At 41.6% G+C, this 26,181-nt stretch overlaps 1 protein-coding gene across 11 annotated transcripts in view; it reads left to right on the forward strand.

The window, feature by feature from the left end:
- Nucleotides 1-26,181, forward strand: part of AGAP1 (ArfGAP with GTPase domain, ankyrin repeat and PH domain 1) — a 382,734-nt gene that overhangs the window by 315,629 nt on the left and 40,924 nt on the right. For 7 of the 11 annotated variants that reach the window (XM_056350248.1, XM_056350249.1, XM_056350250.1 and 4 more), the window contains 3 exons: nt 11,677-11,754; nt 20,644-20,798; nt 23,016-23,106. In XM_056350248.1, coding sequence (XP_056206223.1) covers nt 11,677-11,754; nt 20,644-20,798; nt 23,016-23,106 — 324 coding nt within the window. The remainder of the gene's footprint in view (nt 1-11,676; nt 11,755-20,643; nt 20,799-23,015; nt 23,107-26,181) is intronic. The other 4 variants (XM_056350251.1, XM_056350252.1, XM_056350244.1 and 1 more) reach the window with 1 other exon arrangement.

The raw sequence follows: 26,181 nt of genomic DNA on the forward strand, positions 1-26,181 counted from the left end.
TTCCCCAGTGAGGAATCCCTGTACTAACATGGGAGGTTGCACCACAAGCAGAGTAACGTGCTAAACTATTAAACGCCTAACACTGGCGGATTGGCTCATGCTTATTTTTACAAGTGATGAAAATTAACGAAGAATTCATGTTATACGTAGCTCTAGCGGAAAGCAGTGCCGTGTCTGCTCACATATGGACGTGATTCCCCAAGAACAAACAAAAGGGGTTTGTGTGTGCATGTTCCTCAGATGTGCCTGTCACTGCTTCCCATGCTGGAGGGCAAACTGCTAATGAGCCTGGATCATGGGGTGGATTTTTGCAAAGGATGGAAACACTTCAAATGAGCCCATTTCTGAGATGCCTTATGGATAGCCATTTCTAAAACGGTGTAGCACAAGGTGTTCTTTTGCATGACTTGAACTGGTTTGCGTTGTTGAGCAAGGTTTGGATCCTCTAGTGAAGTTATCTTGCCTATGCCTTACAGTTTTGCTATCTAATGATCCTTGGGAGCTGACAGGGACAACAACTGCTTTCTCAGAAGAGGAAACGGCTTGTGAAATCCTAGGCAGCTGTGCCTTTTATTCAGGTTTTTATTTAAATAGCACGAGCTTACCTTTTACAGTAGCGTGGATGGTATGGATTATATACATGAGAAAAATGGGAGATGACAGTAGTGCAAATTCTGATTTCAATTTTATAATTGTTTTAAATTTCAGAATAAGTAAAAGCTGGAACTAACAAAGTGACTAATGCCTAATCCAGTTTTGTGCTGTGTTAAAAGACTTCTAGAGATAACTTGTATGCCTCGTTTGGTAATCACCAGGGTAGTGGGAAGTCTCCCTTATCATTTTAGGATTATTTTATTAAATGCTGAACGAAATAAATCCCAGGTCAGCAGTACACCCATGTCTTTGGAAGAATCTAACTCTTGATCATCTATGTCTACACAAAATCTCAAGGAAGCGAGTACTGTGAGAGTTACACAAATATTGGTGTTCCCTGCTGCCTGTGTACCAGCTCAGCTTTGGTTTGTTTCTTTTGAGATGCCTTGGCAGAAGTCTCTGGGAAGCACGTTGGTAGTGCAGAGAGCACCTTCCCATCCTACCTCAAACATAAATATTTCTTATCTTCAAACAAGTGGTGTTTCTTTCTACCACATGAGAAAACAAACACGCTCCTTTTGGCTTTAATTCAGCCCAACAATAGTACTTAATTATAGTATATTTTAGTTTGCAGTATTTTCACTCTGACACCTAATGTACATTGGGAAAGAAATTTTGTGGAAAAACAATGGCCAAATACTTGGGAAATTTCAAGATGCCTGCGCTTAACTGTATCTTTTAAAAGTGAGCAGTGAGACTATAACTCCTTTGAGCAGAAACAGCTCTTTCTGTTGTTTTGTAACTGTTTTCTTGACAGTAATTGCTCACACTATCAACAAAATGCAGCTGCTTTTTGTTCAGAGGGAGAAGGGTACAGAACAATGCGTCTTTGGTTAATGGATTTAAATGCTCCTTGTTTATCAGCCTATAACGGGCAAGATTATCGTCTCCCTATCCATAGATGAAACTGATGGTCCGAAACCAGAATAAATCCATCATGCCGTAAAAGTAGTGGTTCTCCGTGGGGTAAGCAAGGAAGCATTGTCTCTTTTCACTGAGTCAATACTGTGTCTGAACAGGAGAGAGAAGGTAGGCTGATGGCAAATAACGTACGTCCCCCCTATATCCCACTCTTGCTCCTCTGATTTTCCTCTCCTTTGTGTCCCAGATGCTTCCTCCATGCTCCGTTTCCTCTTCAGCCATGCCGTGCGATGCTTTTTCCTGCTCTCCTTCAAAATACATTGGGTTGTTTTCAGCAGCGGTGCAACTTTCACTACATTACGGTAGCTTTGCTAGTAAGGATCTCAAAACCCAAGTAGTTTTGCTGTCACATTAAACAGGGTTTGTTGTCACAAGTGTAATGCCAGCCAGGTACAGCGGTGCGACCAAGTCTTAGTTGGCATCCACTTTCATCTCGGAGTCATATTTGGCTGCTAGGTGCAGAGTTGAGAAGGGTGCCTTCCTCACCCTGTGTGATTTTGAGAGTGGCATCCCAGGTGGTGGTGTCATTTGAGCTCCAATAATACTAATTACAAGCATGAGACCAATCGTGAAATCAGGATGTTGACTAGCTAATTGGATAGGAATTCAAATATCTTTGAAAATGCAGAGGGTCCAGTATCTTGGATGAAATCTAATTGGGTAACAACAGCAAAAAAAAATTTAGTACCACGGAAGTATAATAGCAGTAGTTCATATTTAGCATTTGATTCTGAGATATAATGACATAAGCTGCTTTTCCTTTAGTGCTTTGTTACTAAACCAAAAATAAGCCAACATGCACCGTACACTTGCTTAGCTTGGGGATGGCTCCAGTAATTAATTCATGATGATGCTAGGTTATTTTTCTCATATTTCCCGTTGTAAAAGACATGATATAAACAATGGAACAGAGCCAGAAGATCCACTTACGCACTGCTCCACCTGTCTGGAGTAGGTTAATATGGACAATAAATATTGAAATGCAATTAAGATAAAAATACAGTTTTCAATGAGCACATTTTGGGTGGTTTTTGCATTTGTATTACTAGAGTAGGGTCAGCTGGGGTATGCAGAAAACTGTGATGTGGCATTACAAGTGAAAAAATCAATGATGATTTTGACAAATCACATTTTGTCAGGGAAATATTTTGTTTTCCCCTGCAGTTTGGCTTTTTTTTTTTTTTTTTCACTATGAATGTGTACAAAGAAGTGGAAGCAGGGTGATGAACTGATTCTTTTAATTCCATAATAACTCAGCTAGCCTTGTGGAGTCAACCCGATTGGAGAAACTAACCTTAGAAATTGGTCGATCAAATGCTACAAGCAAAGTACTTGTTTTCTAGTATTGAAGCTGGTGGTCTAGTGATCACAGCCAAGCAATTACGGCCCTGTTAGATAGCATGAGTAGTAGTCATTAAATAATTATACCTTTGATTAGCTGCTTTAACTGTTCGTTGCCTTTGAAATATGATAGTATAATTTAAAGCTTTTATTAAAAGACAATTTTTCTAGGTGGTTGAAAAGGATTTTTGTGTGTGTATAAAAGACCCATAATTTTCTGCTTCAGATAATGAAAAACTGAGAAAAATGTTTCCAATTAACATTTACTTTTGTCAATTTGAATCTTGTATGTTTATAGCGTATTGGAAATGCACTGAAATAGTTTAGTGGGTCCTTTACCTACTGCAAAAGTTTCAATGGAGAAATCTTAGAGGGGGGAACTAAAAACATTCTTTAGAAATGTTTAATTAAACTAACTATTTTCCCTGTCACAAGTAGAAGTATGAATGTGTTTTCATTTTTTTTTCCTTCATTTGGAATGTTCCAAGTTGAATCTAAGCCAAACATAATTAACTATTAATGTGATTTGAAGCATTAGAGTACTTTGTGGGTTTGAAATAGAGTACTGGAAAGGATTCTGGTTGCAGGGGGGAGTTTGTGGGGGTTTTGTATCAGGCACACAGTTTTACTTGTGTTTGGGCTGTGCAACTTCTGGAATTCAGCACTTTTAGTAATTCCCTTGGATGCCCAGCAGCTTGTTTTTCTGAGCATTCTGGTGTCCAAAAAAGGATGTATTTTAAGGGCTGTTACCATATGGAATAACTGGCAGTGGTTAAATCTCTCTTATTTTGGCTCTGGGGTTTTTTTGTTTGTTGGGATATATGTCCTATTAACACCCATGCGCTGAACAGAAATGTTTGGAAACTTTAGAGTCACATTCAAGTGTTTAATGATGTTATAATTTGGAAATCTGGTTTAATAGATACACTGTATGCTTTTATTAGGAATTATAGAAAAGTAATACATGTATTTATGAGATCCTTGCTCTTTGTGGCTTTTTTTTTAAAATGTAGTGTTGGTCAAATCTGGAAACGCAATGTATCTAGGTTGTTTTGCTTTCTAAATCTCAGATGTGCCTGGGTCCTTTTTTTTTTTTTTTTGGTTTGTTTTTTTTTTTTCTTCGTTTTTCCTAAAACCCTTATTTGAGGAAATTTTGTTATTGCTGCTTCCAGGTAAAACAGACAGTGTCAGGCCCCTTCACAGTCACAGAAACAAGGTTACATGGTGTAAGAGTCTCCTGGGTTGCATCTTAATAATTTCAGTCCTCTTATGAAAGAGCGTGGTCTTGTTGAGCCAGTTGCTCTTGTGCTGACCAACAAGGAAGAAGAATCCCCAGCCTGCAGTTTTATAGCCCCTGATGAAACCGCCCGTGATGCAGAAGGAGTTGAAAAAGAGCGAGGGGAGGGCTGAAGTGCAGAGTCCTTTCCCCATGGGGTGGCAACTAGATGGTCCTGCAGCTTATCCTTAAATACCCCTCTGACGCTCAAGTTTGCCTCTCGTACAGATCTTATATACCCCTGTTTTTCTAGATAGATATTACACATGTATTCTATGGAAAAGTTCCCCTGGCCAATGCTACGGGAGAAGGTTTTTCCTTATCTGTCTTCTCAGTCTTTAATTGTTGCACAATAAGAATAAATAAACGTACATCCTTAGGTGAATGAACGGTGTTATTTATTTTGTGCAGATGATGATGAGATGTTCTGAGAAGAGAGTAGCACGCTAACTCCATCCCCAGCCCCCTTCCTCCAGTGTAGGTGAAAAGATCCTATTATTTCTGATAATTGATGCTGAGGGCTGTGGCGTGCCTCATTTAATCAGCACTGTTCAGCACACTCCAGGGATGTAATTCATGCACACTTTAACATTCAACATGGCTGACAAGGCTTGGACACACAACCTAACGGCTACATCATTTTTTAATCAGCTATCTGAGAACTATTTATCTAATCAACAAAGAACTCTGTCACATGGAGACCAGAGGTGACTAAGACGTCTGTAGTTTCTCAGCACAGCAGTGGAGGAAGATTTTTAGGGTGAGACAGTAGATATTAAGACTCTCCTAAGAATAAAAGCGTATTTCTGCTTATCAAAGTATATCAAGAACTGAATTTGAGTGAGTTGAAGGGGGTTAATCTGATGTTTTGTTGAGTATAGTATCTTAAAGCACCCTTAGAGAACTTCACAGGTATCAAACAGATGTATCCTCAGATCACACATGGGTAAGTAAGTGTGCTTTCTAAAAACATCTATTGCTTTTAGAAATAATGGTGTGTGACCTAAACCTAACTAATCAAAACTAGACAGGAAAAGTAGGTTCATTAACACAGAATAAATAGCATCCCTATTAAAGAAAGCAAACACAGAAATTCTGTCTGCAAGGGCTTGGTCACAGATGCAAAGTTATTGCCTGAACAAATACAGAGATATGTGCTAATTGGGAGTGATTAAGTTTAATTGATTCCCAGGTACTCCAGATCTTAGTGAACAGCTATACCAAAGCCTAGTTTTCTTCTTTGTATACCGACGTACCTAATCTCACTTTAAGATGTACACGTTTAAAACGTATAAGCAAGCCCATTTTGCATACAGCATGTATGTTAAATGAGTACAGTTCAGCTCACAAAGTGGAGGACTGAAAAACATCAGCAAATGGAGGCTTGCTTGTGTCTTCAGGTGCAGCTGGATGTCCTCCCAGAGCTTCAGCTCAAACGGCAAGCTGCTGCCACCATTTTATTGTAATGGACAGACACCTAACATGTAATCATCTCCCATTAGATTTAAGTGTCTTCTATTTGGATTCAATTTTTAGTGCTCTCTTCCAGTGGTGTTTGGCTGTTCAAAGACTTGCACAGCCATTAAATAACCTGTATAGCTTCCACTTCAGTGTGTGTTACAGCTGAAAAAATAACAGATAAGGACCTAGAAAATGGAAAGAATGGAGTGGAATTGCCTCTGGCCAAGCGCAGTGAGTCGGGTCAGTACCTACAGAGTCATGGCAAGGACCTTCGTGACTCCTGCGCTCTGTGGCATTTCTTCGTATCCCACCACAAGTGTCTTAAGTCGTGTTTGATTTAAGCAGACTGTAAAGGTTGCTCAAAGGAAAGCCCCAGCAGCAAACACTTCTGGCCTTTCCAAATTTGTATCGGTTTTTAAAAGTCCCAGGCGCAGATCTGGAAGCCGTATGGTTCTCATGGGGTTGATGAAACAAAGGACAGATCGGTAGGAGTAATATATTTTAAAAATAAGCAAGCAAGAGAAGTTTGTTTAGAGCAAACAAGGAGTGGGAGCCTTGCTTACTTTGGAGATCTTGGAAGATCTTGAAGCCTGTTTTCTGGAAAGATGAGTTTATCAAATGAAACCCAGCTCCTGAAGGAGTGCACCATCAGCGGGTTTTAGGTAGCTAGATGCCCAGGGCATTGCTTTGGTGAGCTGCAGGGCTCCTTTGCCTGCCGTTTGTAATTATTCACTTTTGCCTGATGGTCTTAGAAAACGCCCTCTCCACGGGCTGGTCACTGGAGCCCGCATGGCACGAGGCAGCGGGGCATTTGGCACTGCCGGCAGGTGCGGCGGCGAAGGGAAGGGATTTACGGCTCCTGGAAACACAGCCTGCCCCATTTCAAGACTCTTCAGGTGGAGTTATGTTTGCGGAGCAATACGTGTGAGGAGTTCACCTTGCTGCTGCGCCTGAAATGGCAGAGCTTTGTTCAGCAGGGCTCGGGGAATCGGCACGAGGGTTACGTGCAGACAGTTTGAACTGGCTTTCGTGTGATGTTTTGCGCAAGAAATACTCAAGAAAACTTGATAGCAGTCATGGCTAACACAACCCCCTCCGAAACAACAGGTCACTGGTACAATAGCTCTATTTCACACAGAGCATGTCCATCCAAAAATATTTATCAGCTGTCATGCCAAGTAGCCGTATGTGTTCTGGGGTGCCGCTTTGCAGGGCTGTCTGCTTCCCAGCTGCACGCGAGGAGTGTGCAACCAGAGAAGCTGTGTTTGCTGGTAGGTATTATGCAAAAAGATATTTTTGCAAGTGGCTCAAACAAGCGTTCACCCTGGGGTATTTCATCGCCTAGGTTTTAGTTCAGTACAGAGTCTGCGGGTGCCAAAGGCCACACTTCTGACACCAGGACACATCTGTGTCCTGTCCTGGCCAGGGCTTCTGTGAACTCTTGAGGCAAAATGCAGGTCACAGACAACACCTGGGAAATCTTTTTTTTGAATGAGCAATAGCAAGTGTTTTGTCTTGCACAATGTGACTGAGCTGGATGAGTTTTTTAGCGTTTAGATGGGGAGGTAGCAAAGAACTTTCTAAAAGCTGGAGTTGCCCTGAATATCAAATATCCCTGAAACACAAAGCTGGGATTAAAAAATAAAGAAGTTGCAAGAGCATCTTGGATAAGTAAAGTAGGAGGAGTGAAGGAGGAAATGGAAGGGCTTCTGGAGAGGCTGTGGCTATATGCACATGATGATCCCTTTGATGAGGAGGGAGTCAAAGTCCTCCCGCATGGATGCAGAAACTGCAGAGTTTTACCACAGCAAAAGTTTGCCATTGCTCACATCATTCATTTGCCATAACAATTATGATGAAATTTAGGATAGCGTTAAAGAAAATAATCACGCCCAGGCAGTTTGATTAAATAAGCAACTGTGTGTGTGTCAGGTGTATGCAAACCCAGGAATTACTTGTTTCTAAATGTACAGCAGCGTTGCCAGGCACTGCAGATGTCGTTTAGGTGGAAGGAGGGAACAATTTTCTAATTTCTGCATTACTGAGAGGGAAAAATTCACTCCTCAGGTTGGTGTGCGACTTCTTAGGGCTGAACTGACGTGTCTGTTTAGATGGTGTGTGGTTGTTTTACAGCCTATGGAGATTTTCAGCTAGTTGCTAAATATGGTTTTTTCTGGTAGGACTGAACAATTGCTGAACTCTGTCCTACCTGAGGAGTAGCTCCTGCTATAAAAAAATTAGTATAGGTACGGCCTGTGGTAACACTTGACCCAGTTGCAGAGAAGTGCATCATTCTTTCCTCCTTACAAATCAGTCTGGTGGATTCCAGGTCCTTAACTGGTACATCTGAAAAAGATACCCTAGTAGGGACGTGCCACACAAGCAATACATCCCATTATAGATAATACAGAAAGCAGCTTTCTTGCAAGGACTCAGGAAATCACTTCAACACTTCATCTTAAAAACCCCACATCTCAGGCTCTGGGAGTCAGAGCTTTCATGGTCGGGTGCATTGTGATTTCTTCCGGTAGTCACTACCAGGAGGAACAGCTGGATGATGGCTTGCATCCGGTCGAAGGTTGTGGCGTTGTTTTGCAGGGTTGATAAAAGCTGAGCTCTGTGCCGTTGGGTGACGGATAGCGACTTCTTGTGCTGGTCCAGATTGAGCGTTAAGATGCACAAATTAATTCACCCGGTGAAGATAGGAGTTTAATCTTGGCAATCTAAATTTCTGGAGTTAATGAGCTTGGGTAAGAGCAGAAACTGTGCTGCTACGCTGTGTCTACACAGTGGTCGGGATAGGAGGACTGCTTTGATTGCTGCGAGATGTTGTTTTTCTGTCAGCAGTGAAGCCAGAGATCGGGGCAGGTGTCAAAGTTAATAGAAGATTTTCTTGAAACATCATTAAAATATATTAATCATTCAGATTGTGGTAGCACAACATACTAGGCAGAATAGTGCTTGCCACCTCGGTACAAGCTAAATTAAATACCTGGTGTCTTCTGGGAAATAGTGAACTTCATTCCAGATATTTGATGTTTGAGAGAGGTCTGGGTTTTTCGGGTATCTCTAGTTAGAGATGCTTCTTAGTGGCTTTTTGAAGAAAACAGGCTTCCAGAAAATACTTCAAATCAGTCTGCCTTAAAGATCTTTCTAATTAGGGAGCTTTGCTGTTAAATAAAGAAGTCAGTATTCCTTACAGCTTTTTGTTGGAAACTAGTTGGGTTTTTATTTGTTTGTGTAAGCGTATATCTGCTCTGTGTGTGTTTATATATGTATGTATAGATTGATATATCCAGAGTTGGCAACGAGAGCTTTTGTGGAATTAACTTTTGAACCTGGAAGTGAACCCAGAGCAGATGGACTGAATATCCTGGGATATAAGTCAAAGACCAACCAGGCAAATAATGACCTCCCGTGCCCATCGAGGCCCCGTCGGTAGGTAACACAAACGTGTAGACAGTATGTAATTTCGAAGGCAGGCAGGGTAGGATGGCTAAGCCGGGCCCTGACGTTCGCACGGACATCAATCACCCCGCGGTGGCTGTGCTTGACAGTGTCCAAACCTGCTGCTGATAATATTATCGAATCCTCAAAGACAGCAGAGCACCTCGAGGAAGCAGGCTGGAGCCTAATCGATGCTAAAGGACACACTCGGATGTATCAGGACCTCGGCATCGCTGCAAAAAAGTCCATTTGTTTAAAGAGAAGAAAAAGGCATGACACTTAACACATTAAAATGGATTATTTCATCAATAGGTTAATAGAAAAGCAGGCTGCGAGTTCACTTCCTGCTCAGACGGCCGTGCTCTAACGTGCCATTAAAGTGTGAAAAATGGAAAGGGGCTGGGAAAGGGTCTTTGTGTACGGGAGACCGTCTTCCCTTTCTGAGGGGTGCCAAACCTCGATTTTGCCTATTTATATGTAAATGTTTTCCAGGAAAAACACGTTTTCTGCTGGGAAATTGTGCCTATGTAGGTGCTGGGACTTATTAAAGAGGTCTTAAAACAGAAGATTTTTTTTGTGTTGAAGGATGCACCCAATGAAGATCTTTTTAGATTTGATGAACTTTAATTTTTACATAGATCTAACTTAGGCTTCCAGATGTTACCTAATTTCATTTCAGCGAGATGCATTCTAAAGGATGTCCCTCAGACATCCAGTCCTCCTTTTGAGTTTATAGCATTAAACCTGCAGATGGATTTATTAAAACAGTATAAAGCTTAACAGTCGAGGGTGTTCGGGCAGTTCTCTGCCAGCCTTAGCCTTTTAGCTGAAAATCAAGCTTTCTGTTAAAGATTGGGATGACTTGACATCACTGTTCCTTTTCTGTGGAGGCAGCCGTTTGGTCTGAGTTTCATGGGCCATTGAGAAAGGTCTCTCATAAATATAGAAAGAAAATTTTTAAATTCTTGTATCACATTTAAAATTTAAATGTATCACATTTAAAATCCTGTGTTTTGCAATATTCACGTCATCCTAAAGGGTGAGGAGCTTCTGTGGGGTGGGGGAGAATGGTCATACTCCAGATTTAGAATATCCTGAGATATTCCATTAAGAAGATATGTTCTTCATAACAGACTGTGAGCTGAGTGGGAGTGGAAGACACGTCCGTTTTCAAACACATCTTGGAAATTACTGGTAATTAATGTAAATGATGCTGTCCTTTTGAGAAGTCTCACACTCAAACTCAGAGTCCTCCACTGTCTCTGAGCAGGAGGTCTGGGTGGCCTGCTGAGAAAGGTGGCTTAGAAGGAGATCTGCATGTTCTTCCACTTGTCACCAACCCCAGTGATTTCTTCTCTGCTCCTGTAAAGCACATTTTACAAAGTGGTTGCATGCTAAGCAGTGCTGCATCATTATTTCTTGATTAGGTAAGCTCATGTGGTGGCTGGAAAGCCTATAGAGATACCACTTTCAGCAGATATAGGGTTCCCTCAGGCGTGGGGATGTCCATGGGTGGGGAATAGGGGACACCTCTGTTACTTTAGTCACTGCGAGGTGCCCGCAGTGTCATGATGTACTCAGATGTTTCATATGGTTCCTCTCTGGTGAAACTCAGGTTAAACATATTGTTGATTGAACGTACTTCTCATGCTGTGAATTCACTCTTGAGGCAAAACATGTCGATTTTAAAGAACGTGAAAATGTGCTCTCCTAATGAGCACAGGAATGGAGTGAGTGCTTTTGAGCAGTATTTTCTGCTAATTGTAAAACAGCAGCTGGAAACTTAGAGAATCTCAAAGTTTGGGGCGATTCTAATAAAGCAAGGGTGTTGCCTTTTATATAAAGAATATAGATTTGATTTGATTTGATTTTTTACTTTTCAAATAAATACTTCGGGTTTGCAGAGATTTTCCTGGTGGAGGAAGGGAGGACCACAAACATCAATTGCATCAATGTCTACTTGACACTCTTCAAAATAATTAGAGTAATGCTTCTAAGCTCAATGCTGCAAATAACATGCTTTGTTGATATGAGGATTTAAGGCCATTACATCATCACCTCAACTTTTAAAGGTGATGATGTAAAAAGGTGGTTTAAAGGTGTTTTAAAGGTGATCGACAGGCATCAAGTGATCAATACTGGCTTTTGGAGGAAAAGGAGCTCTTGTCTGGCTGTGTTTTCTTGCTAATTAAATTGTATTTTACAGTAGCTGTTTTGTCTAGTCGTGTATCCTCTGTACAAATACTTCCTGCATTTCTTTATTTCTAGTGGTCTGTTTTTGTCTATTCCAATCGCAGATCCATTTAATCTTGTCAAATCGCGTCATGTTGTAGAGACTTAAGAAATCACTCTCGATAAGAGGCTTTCCGTATCATCCGTGGATTGGAGAGGCTGTATAGTCCTGTGTGCATTTTCTGTGTGTAGCTCTTCACGTGTTAACAGGCTTGTGCTTGTATTTTACTTCACATGCTATTTTGATGTTTCTTTTCTCCCCTTTTTCATTTATTTTGTCCTCCTTTTTCTTTATTTTTATTCTCTTTTTTTTTTTCTCTTCCCCTTCTGCTCTCTGGACGCAGCCAAACGCAAAGCTTGGAAACTAAACCGTGTTGGTAGCCTGCGAAATATATACAGCAGCAGCAGCACCAACACTGAAGGTAACAAACCCACCCGTTTTAGATGAACACCTCGTCTCTTACCCCTTTTTTTAACCCACTTTTCCAAAAATTGTCTTCCTTGCGTCTCCCCCTTACCCAGTGCGGGCATGGAAATCAAATTTGCCCAAAGCATGCGTGCTTTCATCTTGTGTTTGCAGAGTCATTCCGGTTGGTCTTTTCATCTTTTTGTTTGTGCGTTTTATTTTGCCATTCATGTTCCTTTCAGCTTACTTAAATTTTGACCTTTCCCTCTAGTCGTGGAGTGGTGATGTTTAAATTACTTCAGGAACCCATTTTCTTCTTTTATTTATTTTTTTATATATATATATATATTTTCCCTTTCTACATGTGGGCACTCAGTGTAATATTTCCCAAGTTATTACAGTTTTTAAAAGTGTTAGTATCAGGTGTAATGATCTGTAGCCAAATACAATAGTGTGCCGTGACATTTAAGTAACAGTCTTAATTTGTTTTGTGCAAGCCTTCTCCATAATGCTCTTTGCAGCTCTAATCCAAAGGCGAGACAGTGCCGGGTCATTTGCATGTGCTACTCTTGCTTGTAAATTCTGTATATTGTTGTATTTCTAAAGGTCACCTGGTGCCAAAGTTCACAAATTGACTTACATTGCTTTTTTTCCACCAAAGACAGCCGTCATGGCTTTTGTATAATAGCACATTGAATTTTATATTTCCCCCCTCCCTTCACCTTCATTTGAACAACACAATTATAAACTTCCTTCTTTTTTTTTTTCTTTTTTTTTTTTTTATTATTATTACAAATGTCAAAGGTCAGAATTACTTGGAAGCCAGGCAAGGAGGAGGGGGGGGGGAAATAAACCACAATCCTCCACCACCATCTCCAACAACATGTAAGAGGGATGGTGTAAGAAATAGGGAATGCAAAATAGGTCACAACTCAGTAATCTCAGTATAAGGGAGGGGGAATTTTTTTTTCTTCACTTAAGTGCGAACCAAATGGGTCAAGTAATCGCAAGCGCATGCCCTAACACTAATTGACTTATTTTGGAATGATTATAACTGTAATATTTTTCTTAATGTCACTGTTTTCTGGGCTGTTGATTTTAGTGATTGCCAAGCGGTGGCATTAAATCTCTTGTAAATTTTAAATTGCATGCTATTTCTGTAAACAAGTCCCTCTGTTCACATCCTGATCATTAACCTTTGGTGATTTATATCACCGTCCTTTTTTTGCACAATTACTGCTGTATTGCTGTCAGAAGCCTTGCTCTTGCTGCCAAACAAAGTGTACGTAGGAAACAAAAGTGTGATTTTACTGCAGCTTGTTAAGGAAGCTCTTTTTTTTAATTATAATTCTGTTTTATTTCTCAGTGTAAATGTAAAATTATTACCTTACAGAGCAACAGTCGCAAAACTGTCTATTTTGATCCTTTTGTTATCTTTTTGAGAATGAAGTGCAAAATATGAAATGAGAGAAAACGGCTGTCAGATACTAATGTTTGGGGGTGTTCCACTTAATAGGAAACTAACTAGATACTTTTTAATGATTTGTCATTTTCTATGTATTTGCTGTTTTTTATCCCCTGGCCAGATTTTTCTTCTAATCATTGTGCGCGCATGTTTGTTGTTACAGGTTTACTGCTTGAGAAGCTTGCGATTTCATATCTACCTGTTCCTAAACTGCAACAGGGAAACAAGTGTAAAGAATTCCCTTGTGTTCTACACATAAAGATTTAAATTTTTTTAGGTTCTGTCTAGTTTGAGAAATCTTTTATCTTACTGATCAAACTAAGTATCAAAGGCACCTTGGATAAGCATATGGGAACATGTTCCTGCTGGCCATGGTCCAAAGAGTTTTGAGATGTAACATCAAAGCCAAATTCTGAAGTGATGCAAATGCATCTTTTTTTGGAAATATTAGCCCTGCTAAAAACTGAATGTTCAATATTTTCCGTAGCTTCGCATCTTTGAGCTGGTACCCTAAGCCTTGGTGTGAGAGCCAGAACGGTGAGGCATGCAAATGTTGAGTTAATAAGCATTGTAGTGTATTAAAAGCCACATGTTTAGATAATTATGCCTTCAAAAAAGAGAACGATGATAGGAAATGGCAGTCCAGAATAACAAATCTGCTTTGGCCTTCAGTGCATGCTCGATCAATTGCCCTTCTGCCTTTTTACAAACCAAAAAAATATTTCCATCCTCTACGGTCCCATTTTTTAAGGCTTGATCTAGCAGGTAGCCTCTCCAATAATTTTTAACACCCAACCTTTTATTTTTAGGTCTTCTGTATGCTTCTAGGTAGCAAAATCTCTGATTGAGATGGAGAAATCTGCAGCTCAGGTGCTGCAACTGTTTTGAGGATGCTTGGCAGAAGCAGGTACAGGGATGGTCCCCAGCATGGTGGGTCTCTTACACTCACACAGGGTCACCTTTGGCTGTACACCCTGCAAAGCTGAGTCCTCCCTGAACGTGGCTCCTCTCTCTTGGCTATTTGGTAGCAAAGATACTGCGTTACTGATGGGTCTGTCGCCATCGCACAGGGGTGAGGAAGGGTAGGATTTTCACCAAGGCGGCTGGGTGTAAGCCCACACCTGCAGGGCTCTTAACATCTGAGGGCAGAGAGAAGCGGGGCATTGCAAGCTATGTCCTTGGCTGCTCCTTCATCAGTTTTGTATGATTGCATGTCTTTAATTTTAGAGCTTGCCTAAAACTCTTAGTTTTCAGATTCTAGTTTTTTTCTATAGGGATCCACCAGCAAATGAAGAAGTCCCACCTGCTTCTTATTGCAGGTGGCCAAGCTTTAAGCAATCCTTTGATTCTATAGGGGAAAAGTATGCAGTATCAGTGTGTTAAACTTCAAACAGACCCCGCTCAGGTTTTAAGACAAGCTAAAGTCACTTGTAGCACGTATCGTAGCAGTATTATTAAAATACAGAATTATTTTTCCTGTATCAGCAGATTTGGCCGCACAGAGGAGTATCGTTATGACATTAAATGGCTGTGCTTTGCATGCTATGGTTTAACATGCATAAAGATATTAAATCCTCATGTTTCCACTCGTCATGGTTACGTATGTGACATGTTGAGTGCGGCGTCAGAGTTGCCAGGCTTTCACGGAAAATTTTGGTTTCGCATAATCATTAAGTCCCAAACTACCTTTTGTTTAAAAGTTAGAGATCCCGTGGTGCCGTGCCTCTGCAGAAAGTTCGCTTTTGCTGACGGTGGCAGACGGAGGGGGAGGCTATTCAGAGCACCCGAGATCAGCTCTGCCCAGCAGACGCGGCTTCGCAGCACCTCTCGGTTAAGCAAGTTTTTCAGCTTTGAAACACGTATCATTTAAAAACTAAACCACGGGCTTGAAATGTGTTAGGAAACACCTAATGTAAGTGTAGGCTCACGTACTGTATGAACTGAATTTTAAGATTACTTCATGGATTTCTTCAATCCATGTCGCTTTGGCATCCAAATAGAACAACAAGTACATATGGCAGGGGGGCTTGGTCCCTTGAGCTAGAAACCCGCCTTTCATCACCAGTTTGTCACTCACAGGGAGCGATATAAAACAATACTGCTGAAAAATTCTTCCAGTGGAACACAACCTTTATCAAGAGCTGTGGGCGACCGATAGCAGAGCTATATTGTCCTGATAGGGTTGATTTTCAAAACTAATTAGATTTAGACACTGGGTTTGGAAAGGGGAGAGAAGTATTAGCATAGTCATGCCCAGTGGGACATGGCACAAATATTTCCTTAATTGAAGCTGCTAATAAACATACTTGTCTTCCAAGTTACCGGGATAATTTACACCGAGTGGCAAAAGGTAATGATAGTTAACATTCTATAGCGTGTAAATAACACGTGCCTTTGTTGTAAACAAATCGTATATTGCAAGCATCTAATGTTGATTGCTAGGACACCTCGGCAGCTCTTCATTCTCACCCTTTTGAGAAGATGAAGGGTTATTAAGGAAGGGTGCTTGAGTGGACGCAATTTTTGAGAGAGGGAGGCGGGTGTGATAGAAAGGGAGTTTAAATAGGTCTCAGCGTTACTTGAGGCAGGCTTGACTGGGTTTCAGGCTGTAACCTCAGCTCTTGAAGATGCTTCATGGCTGTTTGAAATACGCCATTGAGAATCTTTTGGTTGTGCACTTGACTTCTTGTTTCTGGAAAGCGTTTCCTGCCTGAGTGGTATCATCCGCCAGACGTGCACGGTGAGTTACTGTTAATTAGCAGCAGCACCAGGATCCTCTGATGATGACTACATTGGGCAGAGATGCAAATGCACAATGCGTCACCTAGTGAAAGAGGCTGGTTGGCTCAGAAGCTAGAAGATCTAGTTTTATTTCTGATTCTGGCAAAATGTTTGTGTGAGCCAGTGAGAAATGCTCTAAGCCTGGCAAGTCTCTGTTTTGTATCCGTGAAAAAACAGAAATATTTTTTTGCTTAAAAGCAAGCTTTTGGGATGGGTGGAATTTCTGACTGTAGAGTGCCTGGCGGAAAGGAGCCCTTGTCTTCCATTGATTTCAAACTGTGCTTGTGGTTACCCATCACTGGTGCAAGGTGTCGGTGGCTATTTAATGCAGTTCCTAATATTGCGAATAAAAGGTGTGGCAAGTGGAAGTCGTGAACAAACTGACACATGCATACCATTTAGAACTGCTCTTAGGGGATACCAGGAGGTGTAACTGCTTCTGGAGATGTGTTTTCCCTACATTTTAGCAGACTTAAAATTGAGTTCTCTGGAACAAGTTACAGACTAATTGCATCCTGTAGTTAGTTTCAGTGTGGTTTTCTAAATCTAATCTTGTTACAATACAATAAACACAGGCATCGGTACAGGAATGCAGTGAGACCATGCCTAAATGTTTGTTTTCCCTTGCACAATCCTTTGCTTCTAAGGAATTGTATATCTTTTTTTCCATAAGTGGGTGGGCTGTAGCAATGTCTGCCTTTTGGCAGAGCAAAATAGATGTTAACTTGAGTTAAATGCAGTAACTTTACTATGAGAAGATAATGGCAAAAACAGTATGTGCAACATAAACCATGGTACCATGTAGCTTCTTGGAAGTGGTGTGATGGGTATGATGGTGTGGTGGTTTTCCCAAAATTCACTGATTGCATGCCCACTTCCATTTAAGAAAAAAACCAAACTCGTATGCTGTAGGTTCCATATCATCATAATCTTACAGTTTCAGCTCATTTCCCATCCTAGCCACTCCTTCCCACTTTAAAAAAAGCAAAACAAACAACAGCAGCAGCATTTTAGACATCTCCTGTTGATGATAACTTCCAAATGGAAATCAGTTGCAGCCATTCTTTGCACTTTAACCCTTTGTCTGCTGGCCTTCCAGGAAATAATTGATGACTGATTGGCCCATTAACCTTTTTAAAAAAAAAAAAGTTTGACAGCCTGGACTTGTGTAATGAGGAGGGATTCCTAGTGAAATCAGGTTGATGGCTGAGTTGCTTGCCCCTGAGGATGCAAAATTAGCCCCACGGGACCTCGTCTGCATAGAAACTGGACACAATTAGTGTAATATCCAGTGTTATTAATGTAGTTTGGAGTAATTGGGCAGGTTGGTTTCGACAGGTTGATGGTGCTAAAATACTATTATAGTGGACCTTTCTATGAATAACTGTTAAACATGGAAAACTGTTTAATAAAATTTTGTGATTGGGCTCACAGGGATTTAAATAGCACAACCTTTAATTTTACTGAAGAGTAAAAGTGAACAATTTCATTCTGCCACCTGAATTTTCCTGTTGGTGTATGCGCTGGTTAGGGAGATACCCATTTGCTACTTGTCTTTTCTAGGCATTGTCCTGTGGGTTAATGTGAAGCAGGCACTGCCGCTTTGTTTCACAATTGTGCTTGCAAAAAAAAAAATTTCAGTGTATTTAAGCAGAAAGCATATTATTGAATGCATCTTCAACTGGCACAGTTGCTTTTCATCTGAGCTTTTTAGGGAGTAGACCTGACGCTTCAGTGGATATCAGAGAGTGAAAGCTTGTATGTTCTTAATGTATCATCAGCAGTGACCAAGTTTGCAGCTCACTTACTGCTGAAGTCAAAATGTCCTTCCAGCCCAGCCTGAAAACATGCTGCGGCCCTTGTAACCCATGGTGGGGCTGTACGGGGACAAACTCGCCGGTGTGTTACGTGGACTTTGTGAACCAGAGCCACAAAGGCTGTGTAAGGTCTTTACAGCTTTTGTCACAGTGTCAGCTGGTCACAGCAGAAAAGGTCAGGAGATGAAACAAGGGAGCCTCTCCTTTGGGGAAAGAAGACTTGGCGTATAAAAGAGCGACCATGGGAAATGGCTGGAGGTGTTTCCTGAATTGCAATCCAGTCGACTGAATAGCTGGGTTTGTGTCTTCTGCCATAGGTCTCCATAGCAGGGGAATAACTTTGTGCAGCAACTCTGGAAAGCAAAGCTTGCAGAAGTACTGCTGCGAGGACAGTATTGCAACCTCGCTTTTAGATGGTACGTTGCCTGAATTGCAGAGTCTATTTCTCATGGCCCTTCTTGGGCAAACCAGCTCCATGTACGTGATCAGGATTATTGGCAAAGAGGATAGGAGAATTCAGTGGTGCTGCAGCTTGATTGCCTATACTTTTTTTTAAGGTCTGGAATTGTAATGCTGGAAAGTCACCTGGTACTTAAATGCTGGAATGAACTGGCGCAGTAGGAGAGACTCTCTAAAGATACACCATATAGACTTGTTGAGTGTTAGTTACATACTGTCTGTTCTTGTTATGCATTGAGAAGTCAGCCCTGCCAGCATGCTGGAGAAGTCTCCTCTCGTCCTCTTCTGTGCTTTTGCATCCCTACAGGGCCTCCTCCCTGTTTAAAAAGGTGGCATTGGGAATTTTTAATTGGAGGTGACAAAATCACTGTTTTCCCTAGTAGACGGCTCCTTCAGCTTATACCAAACCTTTGGCTTACATAGAAGTGGTATGGTGTGTAGGCAGGGGAGAGAGGTGCGGGGCAAATACGATGCTGCCTGGCGCGGAGCTGCAAGCAGAGAAGGGAAGGGCATGAGGAGCAGAAAATGGAGTGAGGCTGGAAAGGGTCTTTCTGTTGCTGCATACTGCGGGATCCCTGCCGTGACGATACGCGTGCCTCAGTACCGCCTGCGCTGCATCACTTATGCAGGAGGCTGTTCTGAACATGCAGCGACCAGCATCTGGAAATCCTGCTTTAGTAAGCCTTCAGGCGTACAGAGTTTTATCACTTAAGAACCATTGAGAGGCCTAAAGATGATGAATTTCCTAAACGGGACTCTGCAGGGGGCTGCTTCAGGTGGGATTCAGTTTTTCATGTTCTCTTCCTTCACTGTCATTCCTGTTTTCATCAACGTGTGCATAACTGCAATGCCTGTACCTGCCCCCACTGCCCACATGCTGTACCACTTCTATGGAAGAAGACCATAACTGTGCTGTCCTACAGGAGACGGCGCGCAGGACTGAACGTAACTTCCTTTGCTGTTGAGTAGTTCCTCCTACATTTTCCTCATAAACTCTTGAAAGCTTTGTGTGGTAAATGTGGGGTCTGCCATGATTTATTCATACCATTTTGGATAATGATTCTACCTGTTGGGTTCTAACACAGTGTTGCTAAAATGGAAAAGCAGCTGTTGCATCATTTCTCTTAGCTTGCTTTTCCCATTTATCCCACACACTTTTTTCAGTAAAACTGCTGTTTCAGGTGCCCTCATGCACCTGGAAATAACCTTCATCTCCGTGTTTATTCTCACTTCAAGGCATGCAGTAACCTTCTGCTGTTCTTTGAGGCATCATTAAAGCAGTGTAGGCACTGGCCTTGCTAGCGTGGAGTTTATCAAAGAAAACCAGTTGTCCCACAAGTTGAGAAAATGACTGCCAGTGAGCAGCAGTCCTCTCTTTAAAGCTAGTGCTAGATTTGTCACTTATCTTCCCATGCTTATGGATGACAAGGTAATACAGGAGTTCCATGGCTCTGAATATATAATAAGTCATTAGCAGGCAAGTGAATGTAAATGCTCTTTCTAAAGCCCATTATGGCTGATGTTCACCAGAACTTTGTGCTCTATTGTTCTTTCCCTTTCATGCTTCATGCCTGCCCTTCCGAAATTCACTTGCTCTCTTTCAGCTTCCTTGATTTTTTTAATTTGACGTTGGTGTCCCATGTGTAGTTAAGAGTGTGTGTCCATTTATTTCAGTTCTGACGGTATTTTCATGTGCTGCGGTCCTCTGGCCTGAATACTTGTCCTTATACTCTAGTAGCCCTAAGGATATTTCACTGACCCTTTCTGCTAGCTTCTCACATCATTTTCTCATCTCCTGTGTCGAACGTGAATGTTGAATAGGTTGAACTGATTTTAATCCTGTATTATAACCCAGTGTATTTTTGCTGTAGACAAGAGAATGTACACATCTGCTTTTAATGTATCTGTGCATGTAAAAAACTGCTGGAAGGAGGAGGGTAAATTGGCACATTTGCTGTATTGTCAGCTCTTTATAGTCCATTCATCTTTTTTAAGTTATTTTATAACACACTTTGATTTGTACATTATGTAGCTCTTAACACCTCAGGTTTAAATCTAAATGATGCTTGTTAGCCACTTTGTGTTCAACAAAGGTATGGGTTCGATACCAAACTCAAAAATGCACACAGGAACTGAATATTTACCCAAAACAGTACTTTATCTGTGTAACATTTCGAGAGAAAAAGCAGCGGATCCGCAGGTCTTTTTCAGATGCATTGTGCAACTGCAGGGTAGTTGGGTGGAGCTAGCCTCAGACCTCAGGTGTCCAGGGCTGCGTTTGCTCGTTACATTGCAGAAATACTCATCAAGCAGGATTGCTTAGGCCTAGCTATTGGTATCCTGAAACTTAATCTTTTCTTCCTATTGCATGTGTTTTTTTCAGAACAAGAGGAAAACTTTGAGTTTATCATCGTCTCTCTCACCGGCCAGACTTGGCACTTTGAAGCTACCACATACGAAGAAAGAGACGCGTGGGTACAAGCCATAGAGAGTCAGATCTTGGCCAGTTTACAGTCATGTGAGAGCAGCAAGAACAAGGTACGGCACACAGAGTCATGCTGAAAATCAGTAACGGGTGGACGATCACTAAGGTGAAAGCAAAGTCAAGAACTCTGAACTGTAAACCTGTGCTCCTGGAGACACACGTGCATTACACACATGGCAGAGCAGTAGAGCTGCAGGCGTATCTCGGGTATTTCAAGGCAGCTGGTGCTGTAGCCTGTTGTACGGCTTATTTTTTACAGCAATTGGATTAATGGGGTTCCTGAATTACCTTTCTTGCCTTCAGCATTGCTCTTAAAATTTTAGCTGAAACCTGGGGCTAAGTCATGGCCCCTTCCTACGGGGAAGTTGGTCACTGGGCTACTAGTCACTAGCGGTGACCAGTGTAGTCCCTGCTGCAGGTTCACGTTTGGTCAAGCTGGAGGTCTGCAAGAAGGCCCCTTAGGAAAAGCCTGTGTCGGAGAAGAGTGCTGGCAGACCCCAAATCCAGCATTTTACTAGTCAAATCTCTAGTAAAGCCCCTGCATGGTAAAATCTAACTACACATTCTGGTTGGCTTAACCTTAAGTGCGTAGTAGTGTTCAGCCATGGGATTCTGCCATGATGAATTAATATAAATCATGGAAACCAAAGCGTATGTGCAGTTTCCTCTTCTTTAATTACACCGAATTAATTTTTTATGGTTTTCTGCCTTAACTAATGTAACACAAAGCAAATCCCGAAACAGTTCATCAAAGCTTTTTGGGGGAAGAAGATCATGGCCTAAGAGGAACAGGCCTTCTGCCTCACAGTGCTTTCATGTGATGACGGAAGTAATTTGTTCTGCTTTCCTGTCAAAGTAAACGTTTAAATCTGAAACTTCTTCAGCCATTGCTCATTTTTGGAAGAGCAGGAGATCTTCTGCTTCTTGAGTCTCTGCATCTGCAGACTCTTCACAGCTAGAGAGCAAGGTGTTCGTGGTAGTCGACGGGGAGAAACGGGCAGTGATAGTTCAGACATTACCCCCCTGTCAGTTGTCTTTAATGATTTTATATTGCAAGGAGGAGACTCATATTTTCAAATTAATGCAGCCTTTCATTGCCCTGATCTACCAGACTAGATCAGACACCAGTAGCTATCATCATCATTATCATATTTTCCACTTCCCATTTTGTTTAAAAAAATTATTTATTTCAAATATGTATTTCTGAGATAGAGAAAAATCACTGCTTACGTGGTTTCTTGCCTCCCGTGGGTTTACACATTCTAATATATGTGTTAAGGGAACACAAAAAGCGAAATTTCTACACTAACACCTATATAAAAACACTCACATAAATGAGGGTAAAGAGTAACTGGTAAGTGGCTCAGAGGTATTTTATTTTTTCGGTAAAGTATTACTGAGGTTTCAAACATGTCAGAAGAATTAGCTGGAATAGCAAAGTGCAGTTCCTTGGGCAGGTTTGTTAGGTGGCCCGTTGACAGGTCAGGAGGACATATCTCCACATGACCGTACTTAAGACCTGGTTCTGATCCAGCTTAAAACAGTCCATTGCAAAGAGTCCAGAAGTTTCTCCAGCTGATGGTTTTCTTCTTAGAGAGCCCACAAGTCAGTTCAGTTGGATAGAGCCGAACTACTTGTACGTCATGCCAGCCTCTCCAGGTCCAAGTAGGGGTCATTGGCAGGTCATCATGGAGGGAATTTAAATGGGAGCTGTCTGATTAAATCTGACCTTTCGATGATAAAGGGGTTTCAGCTGCTTTTGCAAACCATCCCTTAGTCTTCATTAACCAAAGCATATACATCAATAAAAGAAATTGATTTTATAAAATAATATTCTTATCTAATTTATCTCAAGAAGCAAACCTACGCTGTGACTACTGTTCTTGTGAATAGCAGGGTTCATTTTCAAGCTCAGTTTTCTTCTGTGCAGTCTCCCTACTTGTTAGAATCAAGGCTGGAAACCCCAAAATGCTGGGAGCTCCTGCACAGGGTGAAGAGAGCCCTGGGAGAAATCCCGAGCTGTCCAGAAACTTGGGAGAAAAGTGGAGTCTCTGCTTGACAGGCATGGACTTGCAGTGCTTGGAGTTGCCAAAGGATCACCGTTTCTTGAGAGGCAAACCAGAACTTGAGGTTCCTTCATCACATTCATTCAATCTTCAATCTTAGCAATTCTAAGCTTTAGGTTTTGCCATTTGTTCAGTCAACAGTTGTCATGTCTAATTTTATTATGTTCTTATTTGTTGTTTATGCATTTGTTTAAACCTACACAGTCCCGCCTGACGAGTCAGAATGAAGCCATGGCCCTTCAGTCCATAAGGAACATCAGAGGCAATTCCCACTGCGTGGACTGTGAAGCACAGAGTAAGTACGGCCACAGGACTTCAGAAAATTGACCTCTTCTCCTTGGCTAAGATTTCTGCTTGACCAAGGCTTAGGTGAACACCTGCCATGTCTTTTTTGGTATTACATCCCATATGTTGTTTGCATCTTTCTTCTTCATTATGGAGTTTGCTTAATCAGACTTAGTTTATGTTAATTTATACTTAATAGATGCTGTGTCAGATGCATCCTGATCTTTTCCCCTTGTTTCACCTGCCACTTTAATTGTCAGCATTTCTTTATTTGCCTTTGAAGAAAAGGCAAAAGTCGTTTGCTGTTTGATATCGGTTACTTGCATTTTCCTCATATTTTGCCCATGTGCTATAGTAATATTTTCAAAGAGGTAGAGCTTGATTGGTATATTTTTGTTTTGTGTTTTTTTATTTGTCAGAAGATACCAAAGACGGTGCTCATTATATCTGGATACTAGAAAACCGATTTGGAAATTTTTTTTTTCTCCCCTTTGTGTTTCTTTCCCCCCCCCCCCCTTTTTTTTTTTATTTTTTAAAACATATACTTAGTGTTCAGAAAAGTGTTCTTGAGAATACTTTGAGCTGTGGTTCACCTCACTAACCCTGGCTAAGGTCGTTATTCTGGTGCTCTTTAGTTCCAGGGGTTTGCAACAAAGCCACAAAAAGGAAATAGTCTTGCTCTAAAGCAATTAGTTGTAGAAGCAGAAAAAGAACTTGTGCATTTTTATATCTTTGATAATGGAAAGTCAGAACTTTTCTTGTGATTTTTACATGTGCTTAAAGTGGAAAAATGGTCATTTATTTTCCTTCAGGTATAATTTTAAAAAAAAATAAAAAAAGACTTGCTGTTTAGGATTTTGACTACTGGTCTAAGCCATTCTAACATCCCAGTTAACTGTAAAATAAACATTCATACAGAAGTGCAAGTGCTTTTGCATGACTAATTTGCTGCTGTATAGTTAGCAATTCAGTTGATTTGGTCATCCACCAAACAAACCTATTATCCCCTGCTTCACCCTTAGAAGGCTTGAAGGGAAGATGGTTGGAACATTAACAGACATTTAGAATAAAAAATATTTTTCTGCACCATGAAAAATTGTTTCACATACAGACTGGTTTTAGGTGCTTCTTTTGTAAACTGTCAGACATTTGTATGCTGTCTGTAGGACATGGAACAAGAACAAAGGCAGCTGCCCTGTCCCCGGCGGTTCAGCACGCAGGGATGTGAACCCTGGCTGAACAGGCTTTGAGCACCAGGACTGGGATGCTGTCAAAACAGCTTGTTGACGTGCTGGAGGGAGATCCCAAAGAGAAATCTCACAGGGTCTTCTCACAAACAGAGGGAAATAATAGCAACATTGATAAATTAAGGTCTTTACATTCCACTGACTAGTAATCCAGCATGTGATAAACAAGGGGAGATGTTGGTTTGGCTGGTATTTTAACATACGCAGCCCAAAGCGACTCTTTATTTATTAGTGTTCTTCCACACTGACCTGGTCAATGTTCAGATTTACACCAAAGCTTTGATAGAGTTCAGGTAAAAGGCATATAAGATGCTGTGCTGTATATGAGAAGGACAGGGTCTTCAAGTGACCTAGATGTATATTTAGCTCATTTGAAGTACTCACTGCTGTCAGTGAGCAGACCACGATGGCAGTGTTACTGATTTCTGCTCCAGTCTGTCTGTACAGCTGTGGGTGGCATTTTCCTAGACCCTGCTAACTGGTCACCCAGGCAGAGGGGGGACGTGCGACCCCTTCACTGCAGACGACTTCCCACGCCCACCTGTGTCCTTCTGATGTACCCGTGATCCATTTCAGCTCTGCCCAGAGCCCACGCTATTCCCAAGGTGTATGTTTCTCTCCCCAGACGTGCACGTACCCCAGTATTTATGCAGCCAAACTAGATATTTAATCAGGAAGATGATTGTGCAAGTAAGCAGCACATTCCCTTCCGTGTGTCCCCCCCCTCCTTTTTTTTTCCTCCATTTCAGCCAGGTTGGTTTTGATCCAGATTGCTTCATGGATCAAGCTGGCCATGTGTGCATGGTTGCCAGCAGGAGGGATGTGCCAAGAACATGTTGCTGGGACAGGGCAGGGTGGGACTGCCCTTTCTGGCAACACCTAATGCTCTGTTGTGTAGCTTGGAGGGGGGGGCGATTTTGGAATCTCAACTGGAACCCCTCGTTTGTATTCTTGGTGATGATTTATATCCTCTTGGATTATCCTTGCCATTTGGCCTTCCTAATTTTAAGGCCGCTGTCATTCCTTTTGAAAAATTTGAGATATTTCCAAAGCAATGTTTCTTAAAATGTAAACATGGATATGAGGTGTACCTCAGTCTGCTGCTTTTTCTGCCAGACTTTGTTGTAATTTCTTCTCTCCCTTTCTGTCCTGCCTGGGCAAGTCCTTACCCCCGGAGCATTTAGCATTACAAACACCAGCACTCTTGTGGAAAGCTTACGTATTTTGCATCTTCACAAAGCCAGATGTTTGGGAGCAAAGGAATATGAGATGTTGCTGTCCCTCAGCTCTATTCAAGAGCCATCAATCTTCCACTTCAGAAGTCTCATTCTTCCTCTTTCTAGAGCTCTTTGTCTTTGTAGCACTTCACCGCAGCACTTTGTTTCACCAGGGAATTTCTGCCTTGTTGTATGTTAATCAGCAGCAGTAGTACCAGCAGCATCTGTGTGCTGCCAGCCTTCTGGCCTTTGGCGGTCTCAGACTTCAGTTTTTCAAAAGCCTTTTATTTAACGTTCCCATCCCAGAGCAAGAAGTGAGACAAAGTGCTCTTAGGTGCTGGAGTTTTTGCCCAAGAAGATCTCATTTCATGTTTCAGAAGGAAACTGATGTTGCCTTTTCCCAAAGCATTGGAGTCCCAGTGCTGACTTTGGTCTGGAGAAGCGACTGAAGATGGTCTGATTGCTTAGGCAAATGCAGCTGAATTTCTGCCCCTGAAGGATTTTAGCTCTCCGAGCCTTACTACTGAAAGAGCAGGTGAGAGGGTAAATGTGAGTCACTCTTTCAAGACACCTGGAAAGCATGGAATGTCAGGTCTTCTGTTCTAGAGGAAAACAGGGAGG

The sequence above is a fragment of the Falco biarmicus genome, chromosome 8 (assembly GCF_023638135.1).
Source record: "Falco biarmicus isolate bFalBia1 chromosome 8, bFalBia1.pri, whole genome shotgun sequence".
Classification (NCBI taxonomy): Eukaryota; Metazoa; Chordata; class Aves; order Falconiformes; family Falconidae; genus Falco; species Falco biarmicus.